General features: G+C 41.0%; 1 protein-coding gene across 2 annotated transcripts in view; it reads left to right on the forward strand.

Annotated features, from left to right (window-relative positions):
• Positions 1 to 15,357, forward strand: part of GRIK2 (glutamate ionotropic receptor kainate type subunit 2) — a 359,794-nt gene that overhangs the window by 267,437 nt on the left and 77,000 nt on the right. For both annotated transcript variants that reach the window (XM_079299157.1, XM_079299156.1), the window contains one exon: positions 624 to 841. In XM_079299157.1, coding sequence (XP_079155283.1) covers positions 624 to 841 — 218 coding nt within the window. The remainder of the gene's footprint in view (positions 1 to 623; positions 842 to 15,357) is intronic.

The following is a 15,357-nucleotide window of genomic DNA, read 5'->3' on the forward strand; positions in this document are numbered from 1 at the left end:
TATCTAGTTTATGCATAGAAGTCTGATATTTTATTGCTATTCTATTAAATTGAATTGTGTAGTATAGCCGCCCATATTTATATGAAATTGTGGGGCTAAACATAGAGATGGGAGATGTTAATATTTTTAATATCTAAACATTTAATAAACTATCCTTTACAGCAATGCAAATGACAAAGCTTAAAAGCACATTTATAACAGATTTAAGATTTTATTTTTCAGATATGAAATCCTTTATTCCACATTTGGTGCCTTCATCAAGTTTTTCTGGAATGCAAAATGCTTAGTTTTTCTGGGATGCAAGTTAAAGCAACTGCTTTCTTTGTATTGGTATTATATATATACATGTATATATATATATATGTTTAGAAATTTTAAAATGGCACTGATCATTGAATCTCCCATTGCTATGTTTTGATTCTCCAAAAAGATCTGTCTTTGTAAGTTTAACCAGTTATTTTGCATTTCAGTTGTGTCTGTTTGTACAAGCAGTACATGTAAACCTGTAGCTTAAAGATTTTTTTGCACAGTGATTCCATCTCCCCACTGTGGCAAAAAGTGCTGAACGCTTATTAATTGTTTTCTGTGCATCCGTTTCACCTTTCTCCCCTGGTTTTTGTTAGGTTCTGAGCTCATGCCTAAGGCCCTCTCCACCAGGATAGTGGGAGGCATTTGGTGGTTTTTCACACTTATCATCATTTCCTCGTACACTGCTAACCTAGCCGCCTTTCTGACAGTGGAACGTATGGAGTCCCCTATAGATTCTGCTGATGATTTGGCCAAGCAGACAAAGATAGAGTATGGGGCAGTTGAAGATGGAGCAACCATGACTTTTTTCAAGGTAAGCTTTGTATTCTGTTTGAGAAGATGTTATATCCTGATTTTTGGGAGGAAAGCTTTTGCACCTTACTGAGGGGCAATTGGTATGATTCCTAATGCTGCCAAAAACAAATGAAAACATTATTTTGTTTGTTTTTTTAATTAAAAAGATAATGAATCAAATGAAAAATCTCTCACAGAAAAAGGTTTTTTGATTATTTTCTTTTAAAGAATTGAATTTATAGCAGTGAAGTACATGAAAAAACATGAATGCTTTGCTCAGATCTATAGCTGTGTACAGGATTAAGCTTTCTCATATTAAAAGTTAGTTTTAATTCGACTGCATTATACCTAATTGTAGTCTTTACTCAAAAAGCACTAAGGTTATTAGTGGCTCTACTGAGGAAAACTTTTCAGACTTCATAATTTTGAGAAATTTTGAATTAAATTTTGGGTCCATGTAAGAAGCTCTGATTACTCCAGTTTTTCTGTTGCTTTTAACCTGCTACTAAGATAACAAAATCTGAAATATAGTGAAGTGAGATACTGAATTAGAGGAAAATATTTCTTGTCTAAGTTCATCAGGCATTTAAGCAGACTTAAATTAGTGAAAAGTATTTATGAAGGGAGAGAAGATGGTTTCTTCTCTGACTCCTTATGTTAGATAGCATAGAGATTGTCTCAGATCTTCCAGAGAGATGTTTAACAATATTTACCTGATCTTTGGAAATTTCTGAAATCTTTTGGATAAGATCGTGTAGTTTCAAGAGATATGCTATCACCTAAAGTCCTACATTGGCTGATGCATTGGCATTTGTAATCAATAAACTGAGGACCAAGGTAGTTTTTAAACTGGTGCAGAAATTGAAGACTATGTCCTCAGTTTCTCTCATGAAATTCAGAGAGAAAAAAATGTGTTTATATATCAAGGCTGAATAATTTCTACTTAATCTCATGCACCCAATCACAGTGTACAAACAGTTTTAATTTTAAAAAGTAAAATTTCTAAGGCTTTCAGGTTCTGCTTGGAAATACAAATCATTCAACTCCAATATCTCAGAATGCTTCAGGCTGCTTAATTTAAAGAATACATTGGGAATGTTATGAATATTCTCCTCAGAATACACACTGGAAAAGGAGCTGATGAAATTGATAGAAGTAACTAATCAATTAGAGATCTCTTCATGTCAGGAAAAATGTGAAGCAGCTAAAAGTAACATCATTGAAAGTTAAAAGTCAGGATTTTTAAGAAGAGTCAAAATTATTTTTGTCTTGAGACATAAAGATATAACACAAGGTATTTGTTGAATTACCAGACAATACTATAGGGATTTAACTTAATTTTAGCATGGCAGAAAATTTTGAGCTAATTCTATTTCAGATTCAAATTGAAATACTAGGAAGCAACTTTAAATTTTTAGTTTTCCTTCTCATCCTTAATTTTCTTATTTGAATTTTTTTAATGCCCTTAATGTGGGTATTCTAAGTTTCTCTTTATTCTTCTGTTTACATTTATCTAGATATATTTTGTGATTTTCTAATATATTATATCCAAGAACTAGAGAAGCCTTGCATGTAATGAAAATAACATTTTCATATCCTTCACATCCAAAGCTTTTTATTTGCAGTTGAAATAACCTAGACATAAGCACAACAGATTTAGGATGTCAGATCACATAATTTAGTATTATCTTTTTCACATTAATGAATTCTCCTCCTTCACTATGACTGAAAAAGAGAAATCATAAGAAAACACAGGTTTTCTTTATTTGGCTGATAGATTTTAGGTCAAATTAAGGTTGTTTTCTATCAAACACATTTTTTGGACTTTCAAACATATTTTCTGGACTTTTTGTGTGAATGTATCATGATTTACAAGTGTTTTATAACATGAAACTGAACTAATAATTAAGAACTGTTCCAACTTTGAAACAACTGATTTGAAATATTTTTCTGTTATTTCCTATGTCATCTAGTAGTAAATTGATTTATATTATTTGCTGCTACTATTAATATTTTTATTATTGATGGATATTATTTACCTAATGAAATTAATTTAAACTTAAGCATTAGACATAGCTACAGACAGTAGCTACAGTACATCTGTTCTTGCAGATTATAAATAAGTGAAAATCATGCTCAAATAGAAAAGTAAATGAAAGCTATATGATCCAATTTGATTCATTCAGTGTCTGAAGCAATATCCAGGAAAACATTTGAACGATGTAAATGATATTCACTTGAGCTACCTGTGAAAGGATTGTAGATTAATTACATATGTATTCCATGAAAGATAAACCAAAACATATATATACAGTCTTTAATAGTGAACTTTCTGGTAAAATTAGGTATTTTTACCTAATGATGTGGAGTTATCTAGAAATAAACCCCTATAATTTTTTGGTCAACATAGTATATCTGCATTTGCATGTTTTCAGAATGTACTTTCATTCTGCAAAATCTAATTACTTCAGGAACATAATTTCCTTACATAAATAAAGTGAAAATGTAAGAAAATTTTTAAAATAAAACTTTAAGTGGAATTGCATTGCAAGGTACTTGTAGAATTGAATATCTCATAGAGAATGCTAAAAAAACCAAAAAAAGCACTTAAGCACAAGACTCTGCTAAAACAGTTTTAAATGGTGTATGTTATATTCTCTAATATATAGATAACTGAATATCAAGTAGGAAGTGCCTTTTTGTATGGCATTAAGGAAAATACTAAAGAACTTTTATGTCTTGTTCTGGGGATCACACTTTGAAAATATGCTTAAAATTGGAAAGAGTTCATTAAAGGTGAAAGAATGACTGTAGGTCTGAAAATAAGCATTGCAGTTAGAGGCTAAAGATCTGTCTGTTTAATCTGCTGAAGAGAAGGTTAAGAGGTGACTTGATCATGGCTTGCAAGTGCCTTAATGGAAATAAAACTTTTGACAGTAGATGACTTGCTAATCTAGCAGAAAAAGGCATAATGAGATTCAATGCTTCATAGCTGAAGTTAGGCAAATTCAGGCTAGAAATAAGGTGCATATTTTTAAGAGTGAGAGTCATTAACCACTGGTATGACTTATCTAGGAATGGACTGGATTCATCCATCACAGGCAGCCATTAATAGGAAGATACACGCAGCACAGCCCAAGCATGTTTTTTTGAATTAGAGGTCTCTCAATGAAACAGATAGCTTTCATCATGTAGGAGGTCACATTAGATTTTAGTACTACTCCTATACTTCAAAAATCTAAGAGGGTATGAGTTCTAGGGGTAGAAGCTGTACCAAGACGATTGAGAGGATAAATTTATCATCTGTGTGTATGTTTATCCTTGGCTACTTTTGTCTTGTTTTAATGAGAGTGGATTGAGTAATACAGTGGCACTGTGTCACAACAAGATATAAAGGCACCAGATGGTTTGCTAATGTTAAATTAAATTATCATATCTTAGTAATAGTTATTAGCTCAAACCACAGTGAGGCTTGGTAGCTACCCGCAAGACTCACAGTAATTTCTGCATAAATTCCCTGTATATAAATCCATTGAATTATTTTCTTAAAAAAACCTTTGGAGGGTGGCCAAAGTTGTGTGGTGCTGAAACAAAAGAACCAATTATGAAGGGGAACCTAAATGGGCATCAGACAAACAAGCTAACTGCTGGATTAAAAGCTCCTGAAGGTAAAAATCTTGGAGGGCGCCTGGGATATATGTTGAAAATGCTGTTACCCTTGTGAGTCAAACATCCTTGTGAAATAGCTTTGATGAAAAAAGAGAATGTTGTCTTTGGGATTTTTCTAGGTCCTTCATCTCATGCCTCCTCTAGGTCTGAGAAACATGAATTCCAACTCTTTCAGAAGCCAGAAAGCAAAGGAAAATTTCAGTACTCTCTCCCCTTAAGATCTGCTTATCTGGTCTGAGCACGGAAAGGAAATAATTTTGCAAGTCCATTATGTGCCTGGTGGGTCTGCTAGGCTAATTCATTGTGAACAATAAAGAAAATCTTAGTATTGTCCAAGAATTAGAAGGAAAGATGTGTGAAAGTAAGTTCTAAGCCTTATGTGTTTTTAGGGTAGGAGTGTCCATTCTTGATACATACTTTGATGTTTCTCAGATTATGGATGTTTTCATAGTTATGAAATCCTCTTCCTTTCTCTTGGCCACTTTCAAATTTCAGAAACCTGTCTTTTTTGTGTTTGGAATAAAATAAAAAGCATTTATTATTTTCATGAAAGGTAGTGATCTCAGGTTAACTGTTCTTGTATGAAAAAACCTCAGATTTTTCATGGTCTCTAATTTCTGTAGTCTCTCAGACTATGTTTCTCACTTGGTTTTCTTGCAGAATTATAATTCTGAAATTGAGAAGGACAATATTAATGTTCCCCAGGTTCTATTTGCGCCACTCTTCTCCACCCTCGCACACAAAAAACCTACTTCAACACATATGCATGTATGAGGCCTACACTGTTGAGATATTTCTCGTGAAGCTGTCATATGCTGTTGTTTCTCCCATAATTTTTCATATCTGTAACTTTCATGTCAGAATTTCTTTCTCTCTAGATTTTTTGTACAGTACCAGGTACCATGGAACTTTTCTTACTTATGCTTACTAGGCATCGGCATACCAAATAGTAAAAACCAAAGTACTTTTTCATTCTATAATAGCAGTAAATTAGTACCATTACTGCTGCATCACAAATTAAAGGTCTTCTCAACTCCCTGTGAGACATGTATTTTATATTCTTGTTGTGTTGCTAAGGAAGCTAAGGCACTAAATGGGATTGCATCTTTTTCAAGATCACTTAGTGAAAGGTAGGGAACTAATTCTGGTGAAAGGTAGACTGGGGACTAATTCAGGAAATCTAACTCGTGTACCTCAGAATTATCTGGTAGACTGACTATGCTGTTTACATTTGCCAGTTTCTTTCCTTTTCTTCTTTAGGATCAAGTTTTGTTCTCCAGCTCTGCTTTTCTGCAATAGATTTCATTTCTTCCTGCATTGCTTTCTCTCCGTAAAGAGACATGCTGCTCACCCTTTTTGGTCATTTTCTTTTCCCCCATGCCCTCACATTTTACTCTAGCCATTTTTTTACCACCTCTCTGCAGAAATTTAGAGGAGCAACAATTCAGCACTCTTTATCTATCTTCTCCTTCCACATTCTCAGCCTGTTGTTAAAAGAAATGGCCTTAAGCTCTACCTATACATTACAAAGTCTCAGAAATAGTCTCTTAAAGCTGAAGGAAAGCATTATAGAGGAATTTTCCCACTGCTTGCAGCTAGAGTACAAATGACACATTCTGTGACATGAACAGAAGCAGAAGAAAAATAAAGGTATTAATGTCATTCATTTGTCATGTGTAAGGTTGGCATTGATGTGCACAAAGCCAATAGTACAGTGGGATTTTCAAGCCTGGGTTTGAACACTGTAATGGACGAATTATATTCATTTGTTTAACAAGTAAAGAGGCAGTACAAACAGATAGGTGTATACACACAGAGAACCTTTATTTTAATGCTACAAGTAAAACAACATGAAGTTTGACACTGTATTAATTATTTGATGCAATTGTTGCAAGTCAAAAATGAGAAAAGTACTACTTGTGAGTTTCTCAAATATCCAGTGACTGACAGTGACTAATGGAAAACAGTCTTTTGGATCACAGCTTCCATGTACTAAAATAATTGGTAGCAGATATTACAGATATATATTCAGCTTGATTTAATAATATTTCACTTTATAGAAAAGTTGCATTTTGATGTAACAAAGACTTGTTCTTGCATGAAAAAACATGCTGTACATTTCACAAAAAGGGGAATTGAATATAAATATCATATAAATATTTTTTATTTATTTTTGATCATGCTGGTTTAGACCTAACTGCTAGAAACACCTACAGCTGAAATGCATCATTTCCTCTTTGGCATGATTCCCTCTTTGCAAGAATGCCACTTAGTTAACCACTGCTTCTTTTAATATTTAAAAAATACAAACAAACAGACAGACAAAAAACCCCAGATACAGTTGTAAATCTCTAAAACAAGAGGTCCATGGTTACTTCACACAGTTGTAAGAACTAAATCTGCAATAGCAGAGCCTGTGAGAGTGAGATATAGGCTTTTCCCAGAAATCTTAAAGCATCTCTGCCTCACTGAGTTCTACTTATGTTTGTAAAAGATCAGGCAATGGTAGGTAGGTTATATGATACATTAAAACAGGATATAACAAGAAGAGTAGTGCATTTGAATTCTATATAGAAGAAACTACAATGAATTTGGTACCATTAAGTTCTCTGGGGTGAAACTGTCTTTCTTTTGAATTTGAAGGCAGGAAGCAGAACAAATTCACAGAAAGTGTTCCATTCCAAATAACTGTCTAGTTACCAGGACAATGTTTTTATGCTGTCTTGACCCTTAGAGTGCTTATTATTCCTGCAGTTAATAAGAACAGATGTTTGTCATTGTGTTGCATTTCAGCAGCGACGCATGAAACTCACCTAAAAATAGATGAAGTGCAACAGAAACCCACTACCTTTCCACACTCATGTTTGTCCCCATCTGTCCAAGTTTAGGACAAATTTGGGGAAAAAAGAGCTCCAAAGGGCCCCCCCCCCCCCTCTTTTCTTTTTTACAATTCCTTCCTTCAATGAGCTCAGAAAGAATTGTTCTTGTGGTGAAAATGGAAAAAACTTTTTATTAACAAAAATACAAAAGAAACACTCCCCCAACCCAAACCCAGATGAGACGAACCCAGCCGGTCCTCGCCGGGGAGAGTGGCAGAGCCTCCCAAGCCGACCTCCAGCAGCGGCCCCCGAAGTCCAGATCCTTGTCCTCCGGAGTCGGTGCAAATCCCTGGAGCAGGGAGAAGGGAGAGAGGGGGAGGGGCAGCCGGGAGCAGGCCCAAAGCAAGCCCAAGACAAGCTAAAGCGAGCCCAAGACAAGCAAAAGCAAACCCAAGACAAGCCAACACGGGGGCACAGACAAAACAGCTGGGGGAAAAGGGAAAAAAACGGCCAAAGAAGCCAGGGGAGGGGGTCACAGCTGAGCAGACGGCAGAGAGCAAGACACAGCCCACAACCGAAGCGCAGCAAGAGAGAGAGAGCCGGAAAACACCAGCCTAGATAAAACCATCCGAGGGAGGGACCGGCAGCTGCACGGGGGAAGCAAGGAGAGGAGCCAGTCCAAACATCAGCCCATAACATTCCACCCCTTATCCCACATCGTGATCATTGACACACGATTGGGATACACACTCACTAAACACGATATGGAAATTTCCTGACTTGCTTAAACCTTCAATACTTACACATTTCTTTCTATTCATAGAATCTAGTATACAATGGTGGCAACACTCAACAATAACATTTGTCTATACTTCATCCTATAGTCAGATCTCCCTGAGGTACACAGCAGGTTGTTCCATCCTTCTGCATTATCCACCAAGTACATCCTGGTCCTTGAGCAAAGGCAATCCCACGAATGGGTTTGCCTGTACTCGAGGCAGGATGAATCCATACTGTCTTTCCTAGCAACCCTCTAACATGGGCCACTGGGACTTTATCTCCATCTATCACATTAAGGCCTTCAGACTGGGCGGGACCTGCTCGGTTGGTGGAACCTCGAGTGTTGACTAACCAAGTGGCTTTTGCCAGGTGCTGCTCCCAGTTTTTTAAAGATCCCCCACCCAATGCCTTTAATGTGGTCTTCAACAATCCATTGTACCTCTCCACTTTACCTGCAGCTGGTGCATGGTAAGGGATATGGTACACCCACTCAATACCATGTTCCCTAGCCCAGGTGTCAACAAGCTTATTTTTAAAATGCGTCCCATTGTCTGACTCAATTCTCTCAGGGGTACCATGCCTCCAAAGGACCTGCTTTTCCAGGCCCAGGATGGTGTTGCGGGCAGTAGCATGGGACACAGGGTAAGTCTCCAACCACCCAGTGGTGGCTTCCACCATGGTCAGCACATAACGTTTTCCCTGGCGGGTCTGAGGCAGTGTGATGTAATCAATCTGCCAGGCCTCTCCATACTTGTATTTGGACCACCGTCCACCATACCAGAGGGGTTTTACCCGCTTGGCCTGCTTGATGGCAGCGCAAGTGTCACAGTCATGAATGACTTGGGTAATGCTGTCCATGGTAAGATCCACCCCTCGGTCTCGTGCCCACTTATAGGTGGCATCCCTACCCTGATGGCCTGAGGCATCATGGGCCCATCGAGCCAGGAACAACTCTCCCTTATGTTCCCAATCTAAGTCTATCTTTGAGACCTCTATCTGTGCAGCCTGATCTACCTGCTTGTTGTGCCTGTGTTCTTCATTAGCCCGACTCTTGGGAACATGGGCATCCACATGACGGACTTTCACGGGGAGCTTCTCCACCCGAGTGGCAATGTCTTTCCACTCATCAGCAGCCCAGATTGGTTTTCCTCTGCGTTGCCAGTCAGCCTTTTTCCACCTTTCCAGCCAACCCCACAGAGCATTGGCTACCATCCACGAATCAGTGTAAAGGTAGAGCTTTGGCCATTTCTCTCTCTCAGCAATGTCCAAGGCCAGCTGAACAGCTTTGAGTTCCGCAAATTGACTCGATCCACCTTCTCCTTCGGTAGCTTGTGCAACCTGTCGTGTGGGGCTCCATACGGCAGCTTTCCACTTCCGGTTCATCCCCACAATGCGGCAGGAACCGTCGGTGAAAAGGGCGTAGCGTGTTTCATCTGCTGGCAGCTGGTTGTACGGTGGAGCTTCTTCAGCCCGGGTCACTTGCTCCTGCTCCTCTTCATCAGAGAGACCAAAATCTTCACCTTCTGGCCAGTTTGTAATTATCTCTAAAATCCCAGGGCGATTTGGGTTACCAATACGGGCGCGCTGCGTGATGAGGGCAATCCACTTGCTCCATGTGGCGTCAGTGGCATGGTGAGTAGAGGGAACCTTTCCTTTAAACATCCACCCCAGCACTGGCAGTCGAGGTGCCAGGCGAAGTTGTGCTTCTGTGCCAATCACCTCTGAGGCAGCTTGAACTCCTTCATAGGCAGCCAAGATTTCCTTCTCTGTGGGAGTGTAGTTGGCTTCGGACCCTCTGTAGCTTCTGCTCCAGAATCCCAGGGGTCGGCCTCGGGTCTCACCAGGCACCTTCTGCCACAGGCTCCAAGACAAACCATGGCTCCCAGCTGCTGAGTAAAGTACGTTCTTCACATCTGGTCCCCTCCTGACTGGGCCAAGGGCTACTGCATGGGCAATCTCCTGTTTAATCTGAGCAAAGGCTTGCTGCTGTTCAGGGCCCCAGTGGAAATCATTCTTCTTGCGTGTAATAAGGTAAAGAGGGCTCACAATCTGGCTGTACTCAGGAATGTGCATTCTCCAAAAACCGATGGCACCTAGAAAAGCTTGTGTCTCCTTTTTATTAGTAGGTGGGGACATAGCTGTAATCTTGTTAATAACATCAGTAGGAATCTGACGCCGTCCATCTTGCCATTTCACTCCCAGGAACTGAATCTCTCGAGCAGGTCCTTTAACTTTACTCTTCTTGATGGCGAAGCCGGCTTCCAGGAGAATTTGAATAATTTTTTCTCCTTTCTCAAACACTTCCGCTGCTGTGTTTCCCCATACGATGATATCATCAATATATTGTAGATGTTCCGGAGCTTCACCCTTTTCCAGTGCAGCCTGGATCAGTCCATGACAGATGGTAGGACTGTGCTTCCACCCCTGGGGTAGTCGGTTCCAGGTGTACTGCACGCCCCTCCAGGTGAAAGCAAATTGAGGCCTGCATTCTGCTGCCAAAGGAATGGAGAAAAATGCATTTGCAATGTCAATGGTGGCATACCACCTTGCTGCCTTGGACTCTAGCTCGTACTGGAGTTCCAGCATGTCTGGCACGGCAGCACTCAGCGGTGGAGTCACTTCATTCAATGCCCGATAGTCCACAGTCAGTCTCCATTCCCCATCAGATTTACGCACAGGCCAAATGGGGCTGTTAAAGGGTGAGTGGGTTTTACTGACCACCCCTTGGCTTTCCAGCTCTCGGATCATCTTATGAATAGGAATCACGGCATCTCTCGTTGTTCTGTACTGCCGACGGTGCACTATTGAAGTGGCAATTGGTACTTGTTGTTCTTCTCCCTGCAGAAGTCCTACTGTAATTGGATTCTCAGATAGTCCAGGCAAGGTGTTCAATTGCCGGATGCGCTCTGCCATCACAGTTGCAATTCCAAATGCCCATCTTAGTCCCTTTGGGTCCTTAAAATATCCACTCCGAAGGTAATCTATGCCCAAAATACATGGGGCCTCTGGACCAGTCGCAATAAAATGTTTCTTCCAATCCTTTCCAGTTAAACTTACTTCCGCTTCCACCAGGGTGAAGTCCTGCGATCCACCTGTCACACCAGCAATTGAAACAGATTCTGCTCCTACGTGTCTTGATGGAAGTATCGTACACTGTGCACCTGTGTCCACTAAAGCTTTATATTTCCGTGGTTTCGAAGTGCCAGGCCATCGAATCCACACGGTCCAAAAAACACGGTTCTCCCTTGCCTCCCCCTGGCTAGAGGCAGGGCCCCTCTAAGCCTGTTGCTCCTTCTTTTCTGAGGCATACATCTTAGAAGTTCCCTCAAGAGGGTCAGACATGTCATTATCAGTATCACATTCGGCACTTTGGCTGCGAGAAACAGGAGCGGCTTTCTTTTTGGAAATTTTTTCTTCCTTCAAATCCCGCACTCGTTGTGCCAGAACAGCAGTAGGCTTCCCATCCCATCTTCTCATGTTCTCTCCAGAATCTCGCAAGAAGAACCACAACTCAGCTCGGGGAGTGTACCCTCTCTCCCAACTGGGGTAACGTCTGCGTTGGATATCAGGGTTTCTAATCTGTACAGCTGAAATTTGGAGGAGGTCCTCCTTAATCTCCTCCCTGAGTCTCCGATGATTTTTCTCTATTTTATCTTCTAAGTTTTGCAAGCGTGTTTCCACAGCTGCAATCCTAGCATGAGTCGGGCCATGTACTGCATCCGCATATGCACGAAGCTTCTTTGCCATATCGAGTACTGTCTCATACACCTCATCTCTCTTCATTATTGCTAGGGCAGACGCATATTCAGGTGGCCCAAGCCGCACGAGCTTTCTCCACATCACCGGTGTGCATGGTACCAGGTCTGGATTTCTAGTTGTTACATCATCCGAAAAAATAATTTCTGTTACTGCCATTTCCCTGAGGCGTTGGACCCCCTGCTCTATGGTTTTCCATCGGGTCTGCTGAACATATAAGTCATCTGCACACAGATATCTTTGTGCCACACTATCCAGGACCCGTTCCCAGAGACTTTGAGGGTTAGCCCCTCTCATCACGCCCTGGTCGATAACAGGATCATGAGACAGAGACCCCAAATGTCTCGCCTCAGAGCCATCCAAAACTGTGGCCTCACCTGCCGCATCCCAGAGACGAACCAGCCAGCTGATAATAGATTCATCAGGTCTCCGGGTGTAATCTTTTCTTAATCCACGAAGATCCTTCAGGGAAAAAGACTCATTATTGGTCTCTGCTCTCCCACCAGTTGTCTTGACTCCTAATTTTACATCAGGAGGTGTCGAGGGTCCCTCTCCAGCATCATCATCATCATCATCCTCCACCGGCCGATCGGTCTTCTTGGTGCGTTTCCCACTTCTTGTACTGGTAGCCACAGCCATTGGTTGGGGCTTATTCTCCAGTTTAGTTGCTGGGTTTTGGCCTAGGGTGTTGGCAACAACCTGCGTAACTGGGATAGGAGACAATTTATCTCCCTGTTCCCTCTCCTCTGTCTCCTGCTCTATAGTGCCTAGCAGGGTGCGATATGCATGTGCTAGGGCCCAGCTCACTGTAATAATCCTTTTCTCTTTAGAACCATCCTGGCACTTCCCTTTTAAGTAGCTTGCAACCTCGATTGGATCCTGAATCTTTTCAGTTGGGAATTCCCAGATTATGGGGTCAGAAAATTCCTTTAAAATCTGGCCCATTTTCTCCCATTTGCCATTCCACTCAAGATTCCTCCTGCCGAGCTTGACTCCTAAATCAGGAGTCTTCCCAGCCCCTTTAGAAATCTCAGCCTTCATTCTATATAGACTGTAAATGGTGCAACAAAGACTTACTAAATTAATTACCATAAAGATGATTTCCTTAATACTCAAGGAGATCAGGGAGATCTGAATGTTTTCTAATAAAGATGTAACCGATTCAGAGGAGAGGAAAGGAAATAAAGGCAGGAAATCTTCTTTGCCTGCTTCTCCTCTAATAAATAACACAAACCATGATTTATACATTCCTGAAGCAGATTCCAACATTCTCATAAATCTCCTGTAAGCCATTGCAACCAAGCCTAGCCCGATGAGCATTTTCGTCAATATTCCTTTCATACAAAAACTACGCATCAAAGACAACACCGGAGCTATCTCCGGATGAGTAAACAGACCCATTGACCACAAAGGCATCAAAACATCAAAGAAACCTAACGAGCCGACATACAAACAGGTCCCCACCACGAAAGACATTATGGATTTAAGAAACTTAGCCATGCCGACAGCTGAAACCAACATAGTATTAGATAAAAGTTTTTTCCACTTTTTTCTGGTGCTGATAATCTGAAGGTCGTGAGTTCGATCCTCACACGGGGCACCAAAAAGTATGTCCAAGTTTAGGACAAATTTGGGGAAAAAAGAGCTCCAAAGGGCCCCCCCCCCCCCCTCTTTTCTTTTTTACAATTCCTTCCTTCAATGAGCTCAGAAAGAATTGTTCTTGTGGTGAAAATGGAAAAAACTTTTTATTAACAAAAATACAAAAGAAACACTCCCCCAACCCAAACCCAGATGAGACGAACCCAGCCGGTCCTCGCCGGGGAGAGTGGCAGAGCCTCCCAAGCCGACCTCCAGCAGCGGCCCCCGAAGTCCAGATCCTTGTCCTCCGGAGTCGGTGCAAATCCCTGGAGCAGGGAGAAGGGAGAGAGGGGGAGGGGCAGCCGGGAGCAGGCCCAAAGCAAGCCCAAGACAAGCTAAAGCGAGCCCAAGACAAGCAAAAGCAAACCCAAGACAAGCCAACACGGGGGCACAGACAAAACAGCTGGGGGAAAAGGGAAAAAACGGCCAAAGAAGCCAGGGGAGGGGGTCACAGCTGAGCAGACGGCAGAGAGCAAGACACAGCCCACAACCGAAGCGCAGCAAGAGAGAGAGAGCCGGAAAACACCAGCCTAGATAAAACCATCCGAGGGAGGGACCGGCAGCTGCACGGGGGAAGCAAGGAGAGGAGCCAGTCCAAACATCAGCCCATAACACCATCCGTGCCTTTTCCCTTCCCTTTCTCCTTTCCCTGTTCCTCATTTCTCTGAGCTGAGGACTGAAAAAGATGAACACGACTAGTCAACTTTTCATTTCTACAAAGATTATTCTATATATCCAGATAGTAACTACTTTAAATGAGCTGCTGGATAACGTTTGATTATACTCAAAAACCACAGGATTCATATTTATCAGTTACATTTATCTCAAACTACAGCTCTTAGAAATAGATGGAACATGTATAAGACCTTTTGATATCCTCTCAAGGAAAAAAAATACAACTTTCCAGTAAAAACAAGAGTAGACATTCACAATAATTAAAATATTGAAACAAACCATTAAGATATGGATTGGATCCTCACTAGTTAATTTTAAAAGGAAAGAGATGTCAGTCATCAAAAATAAATGAAATGTAGGCATTATGAAAATTCTAGTTCCTCTTTGAATCAATTAAACTTTTCCATAACTCAGTACCAGTTTCTGCCTTACCAAAATTCTTCAGAGGGGAAAAAGTGTTATGCTAATCTCCCCATTGAACTCTCAGGTGGGCTACCCTATGGTGCCATAAGTATTTTAGAGTATGACTATTATACAGAGAGACAGTAAAGAAATTTTTCCTGCTATTCGGATGGAACTTTCTGTGCATCTGTTTGTGCCCATTCCCTCTTGTGCTATTGCTGGGCATCACTGAGCAAAGCCTGGCTCCATTCTCTTGACATCCCCCTTCAGACACTTACTCACATTGATGTTGTAGTGTGTCATTCATCTTTTCATGAGGCTAAGCAGGCCCAGCTCCCTCAGCCACTCCTCTTAGAGAGATACTCCAGGCCTTTACTTATCTTCATAGCCCTCTGGATTTCTTCCAGCAGCATCGTGTCTCTCTTGTACTGAGGAGCCCAGAATCGGTCACAGTACCCCAGATGTGGCCTCACTAAGGCTGAGTAGAGGGCCAGGATCACCTCCTTCAACCTGCTGGCAATGCTTTACCTAAGATGGCATCCCAAGTTACCATTTGCTTTCCTTTGAAGTCAGATGGAGTTTAATCACCACTAATCACTGTGAATTGCTATTCTCAATGGCTTTTTAATTCTGTTTTATTTTATTTTAAGCCAGTCTAACTCCAAGTAGTCTAAGTTCTTCTCCTACCTTCAGCTTCAAGCACTGCTGGCTCTACATGCCTTAGGCCTGTGGCAAGAGTCAAACCAGATTTCTGATGCAGCTACAAGTGAACATTTTTGTTGTTTCATTTTAGTTT

This window comes from Erithacus rubecula, assembly GCF_903797595.1.
Source record: "Erithacus rubecula genome assembly, chromosome: 2".
Taxonomy (NCBI): domain Eukaryota; kingdom Metazoa; phylum Chordata; class Aves; order Passeriformes; family Muscicapidae; genus Erithacus; species Erithacus rubecula.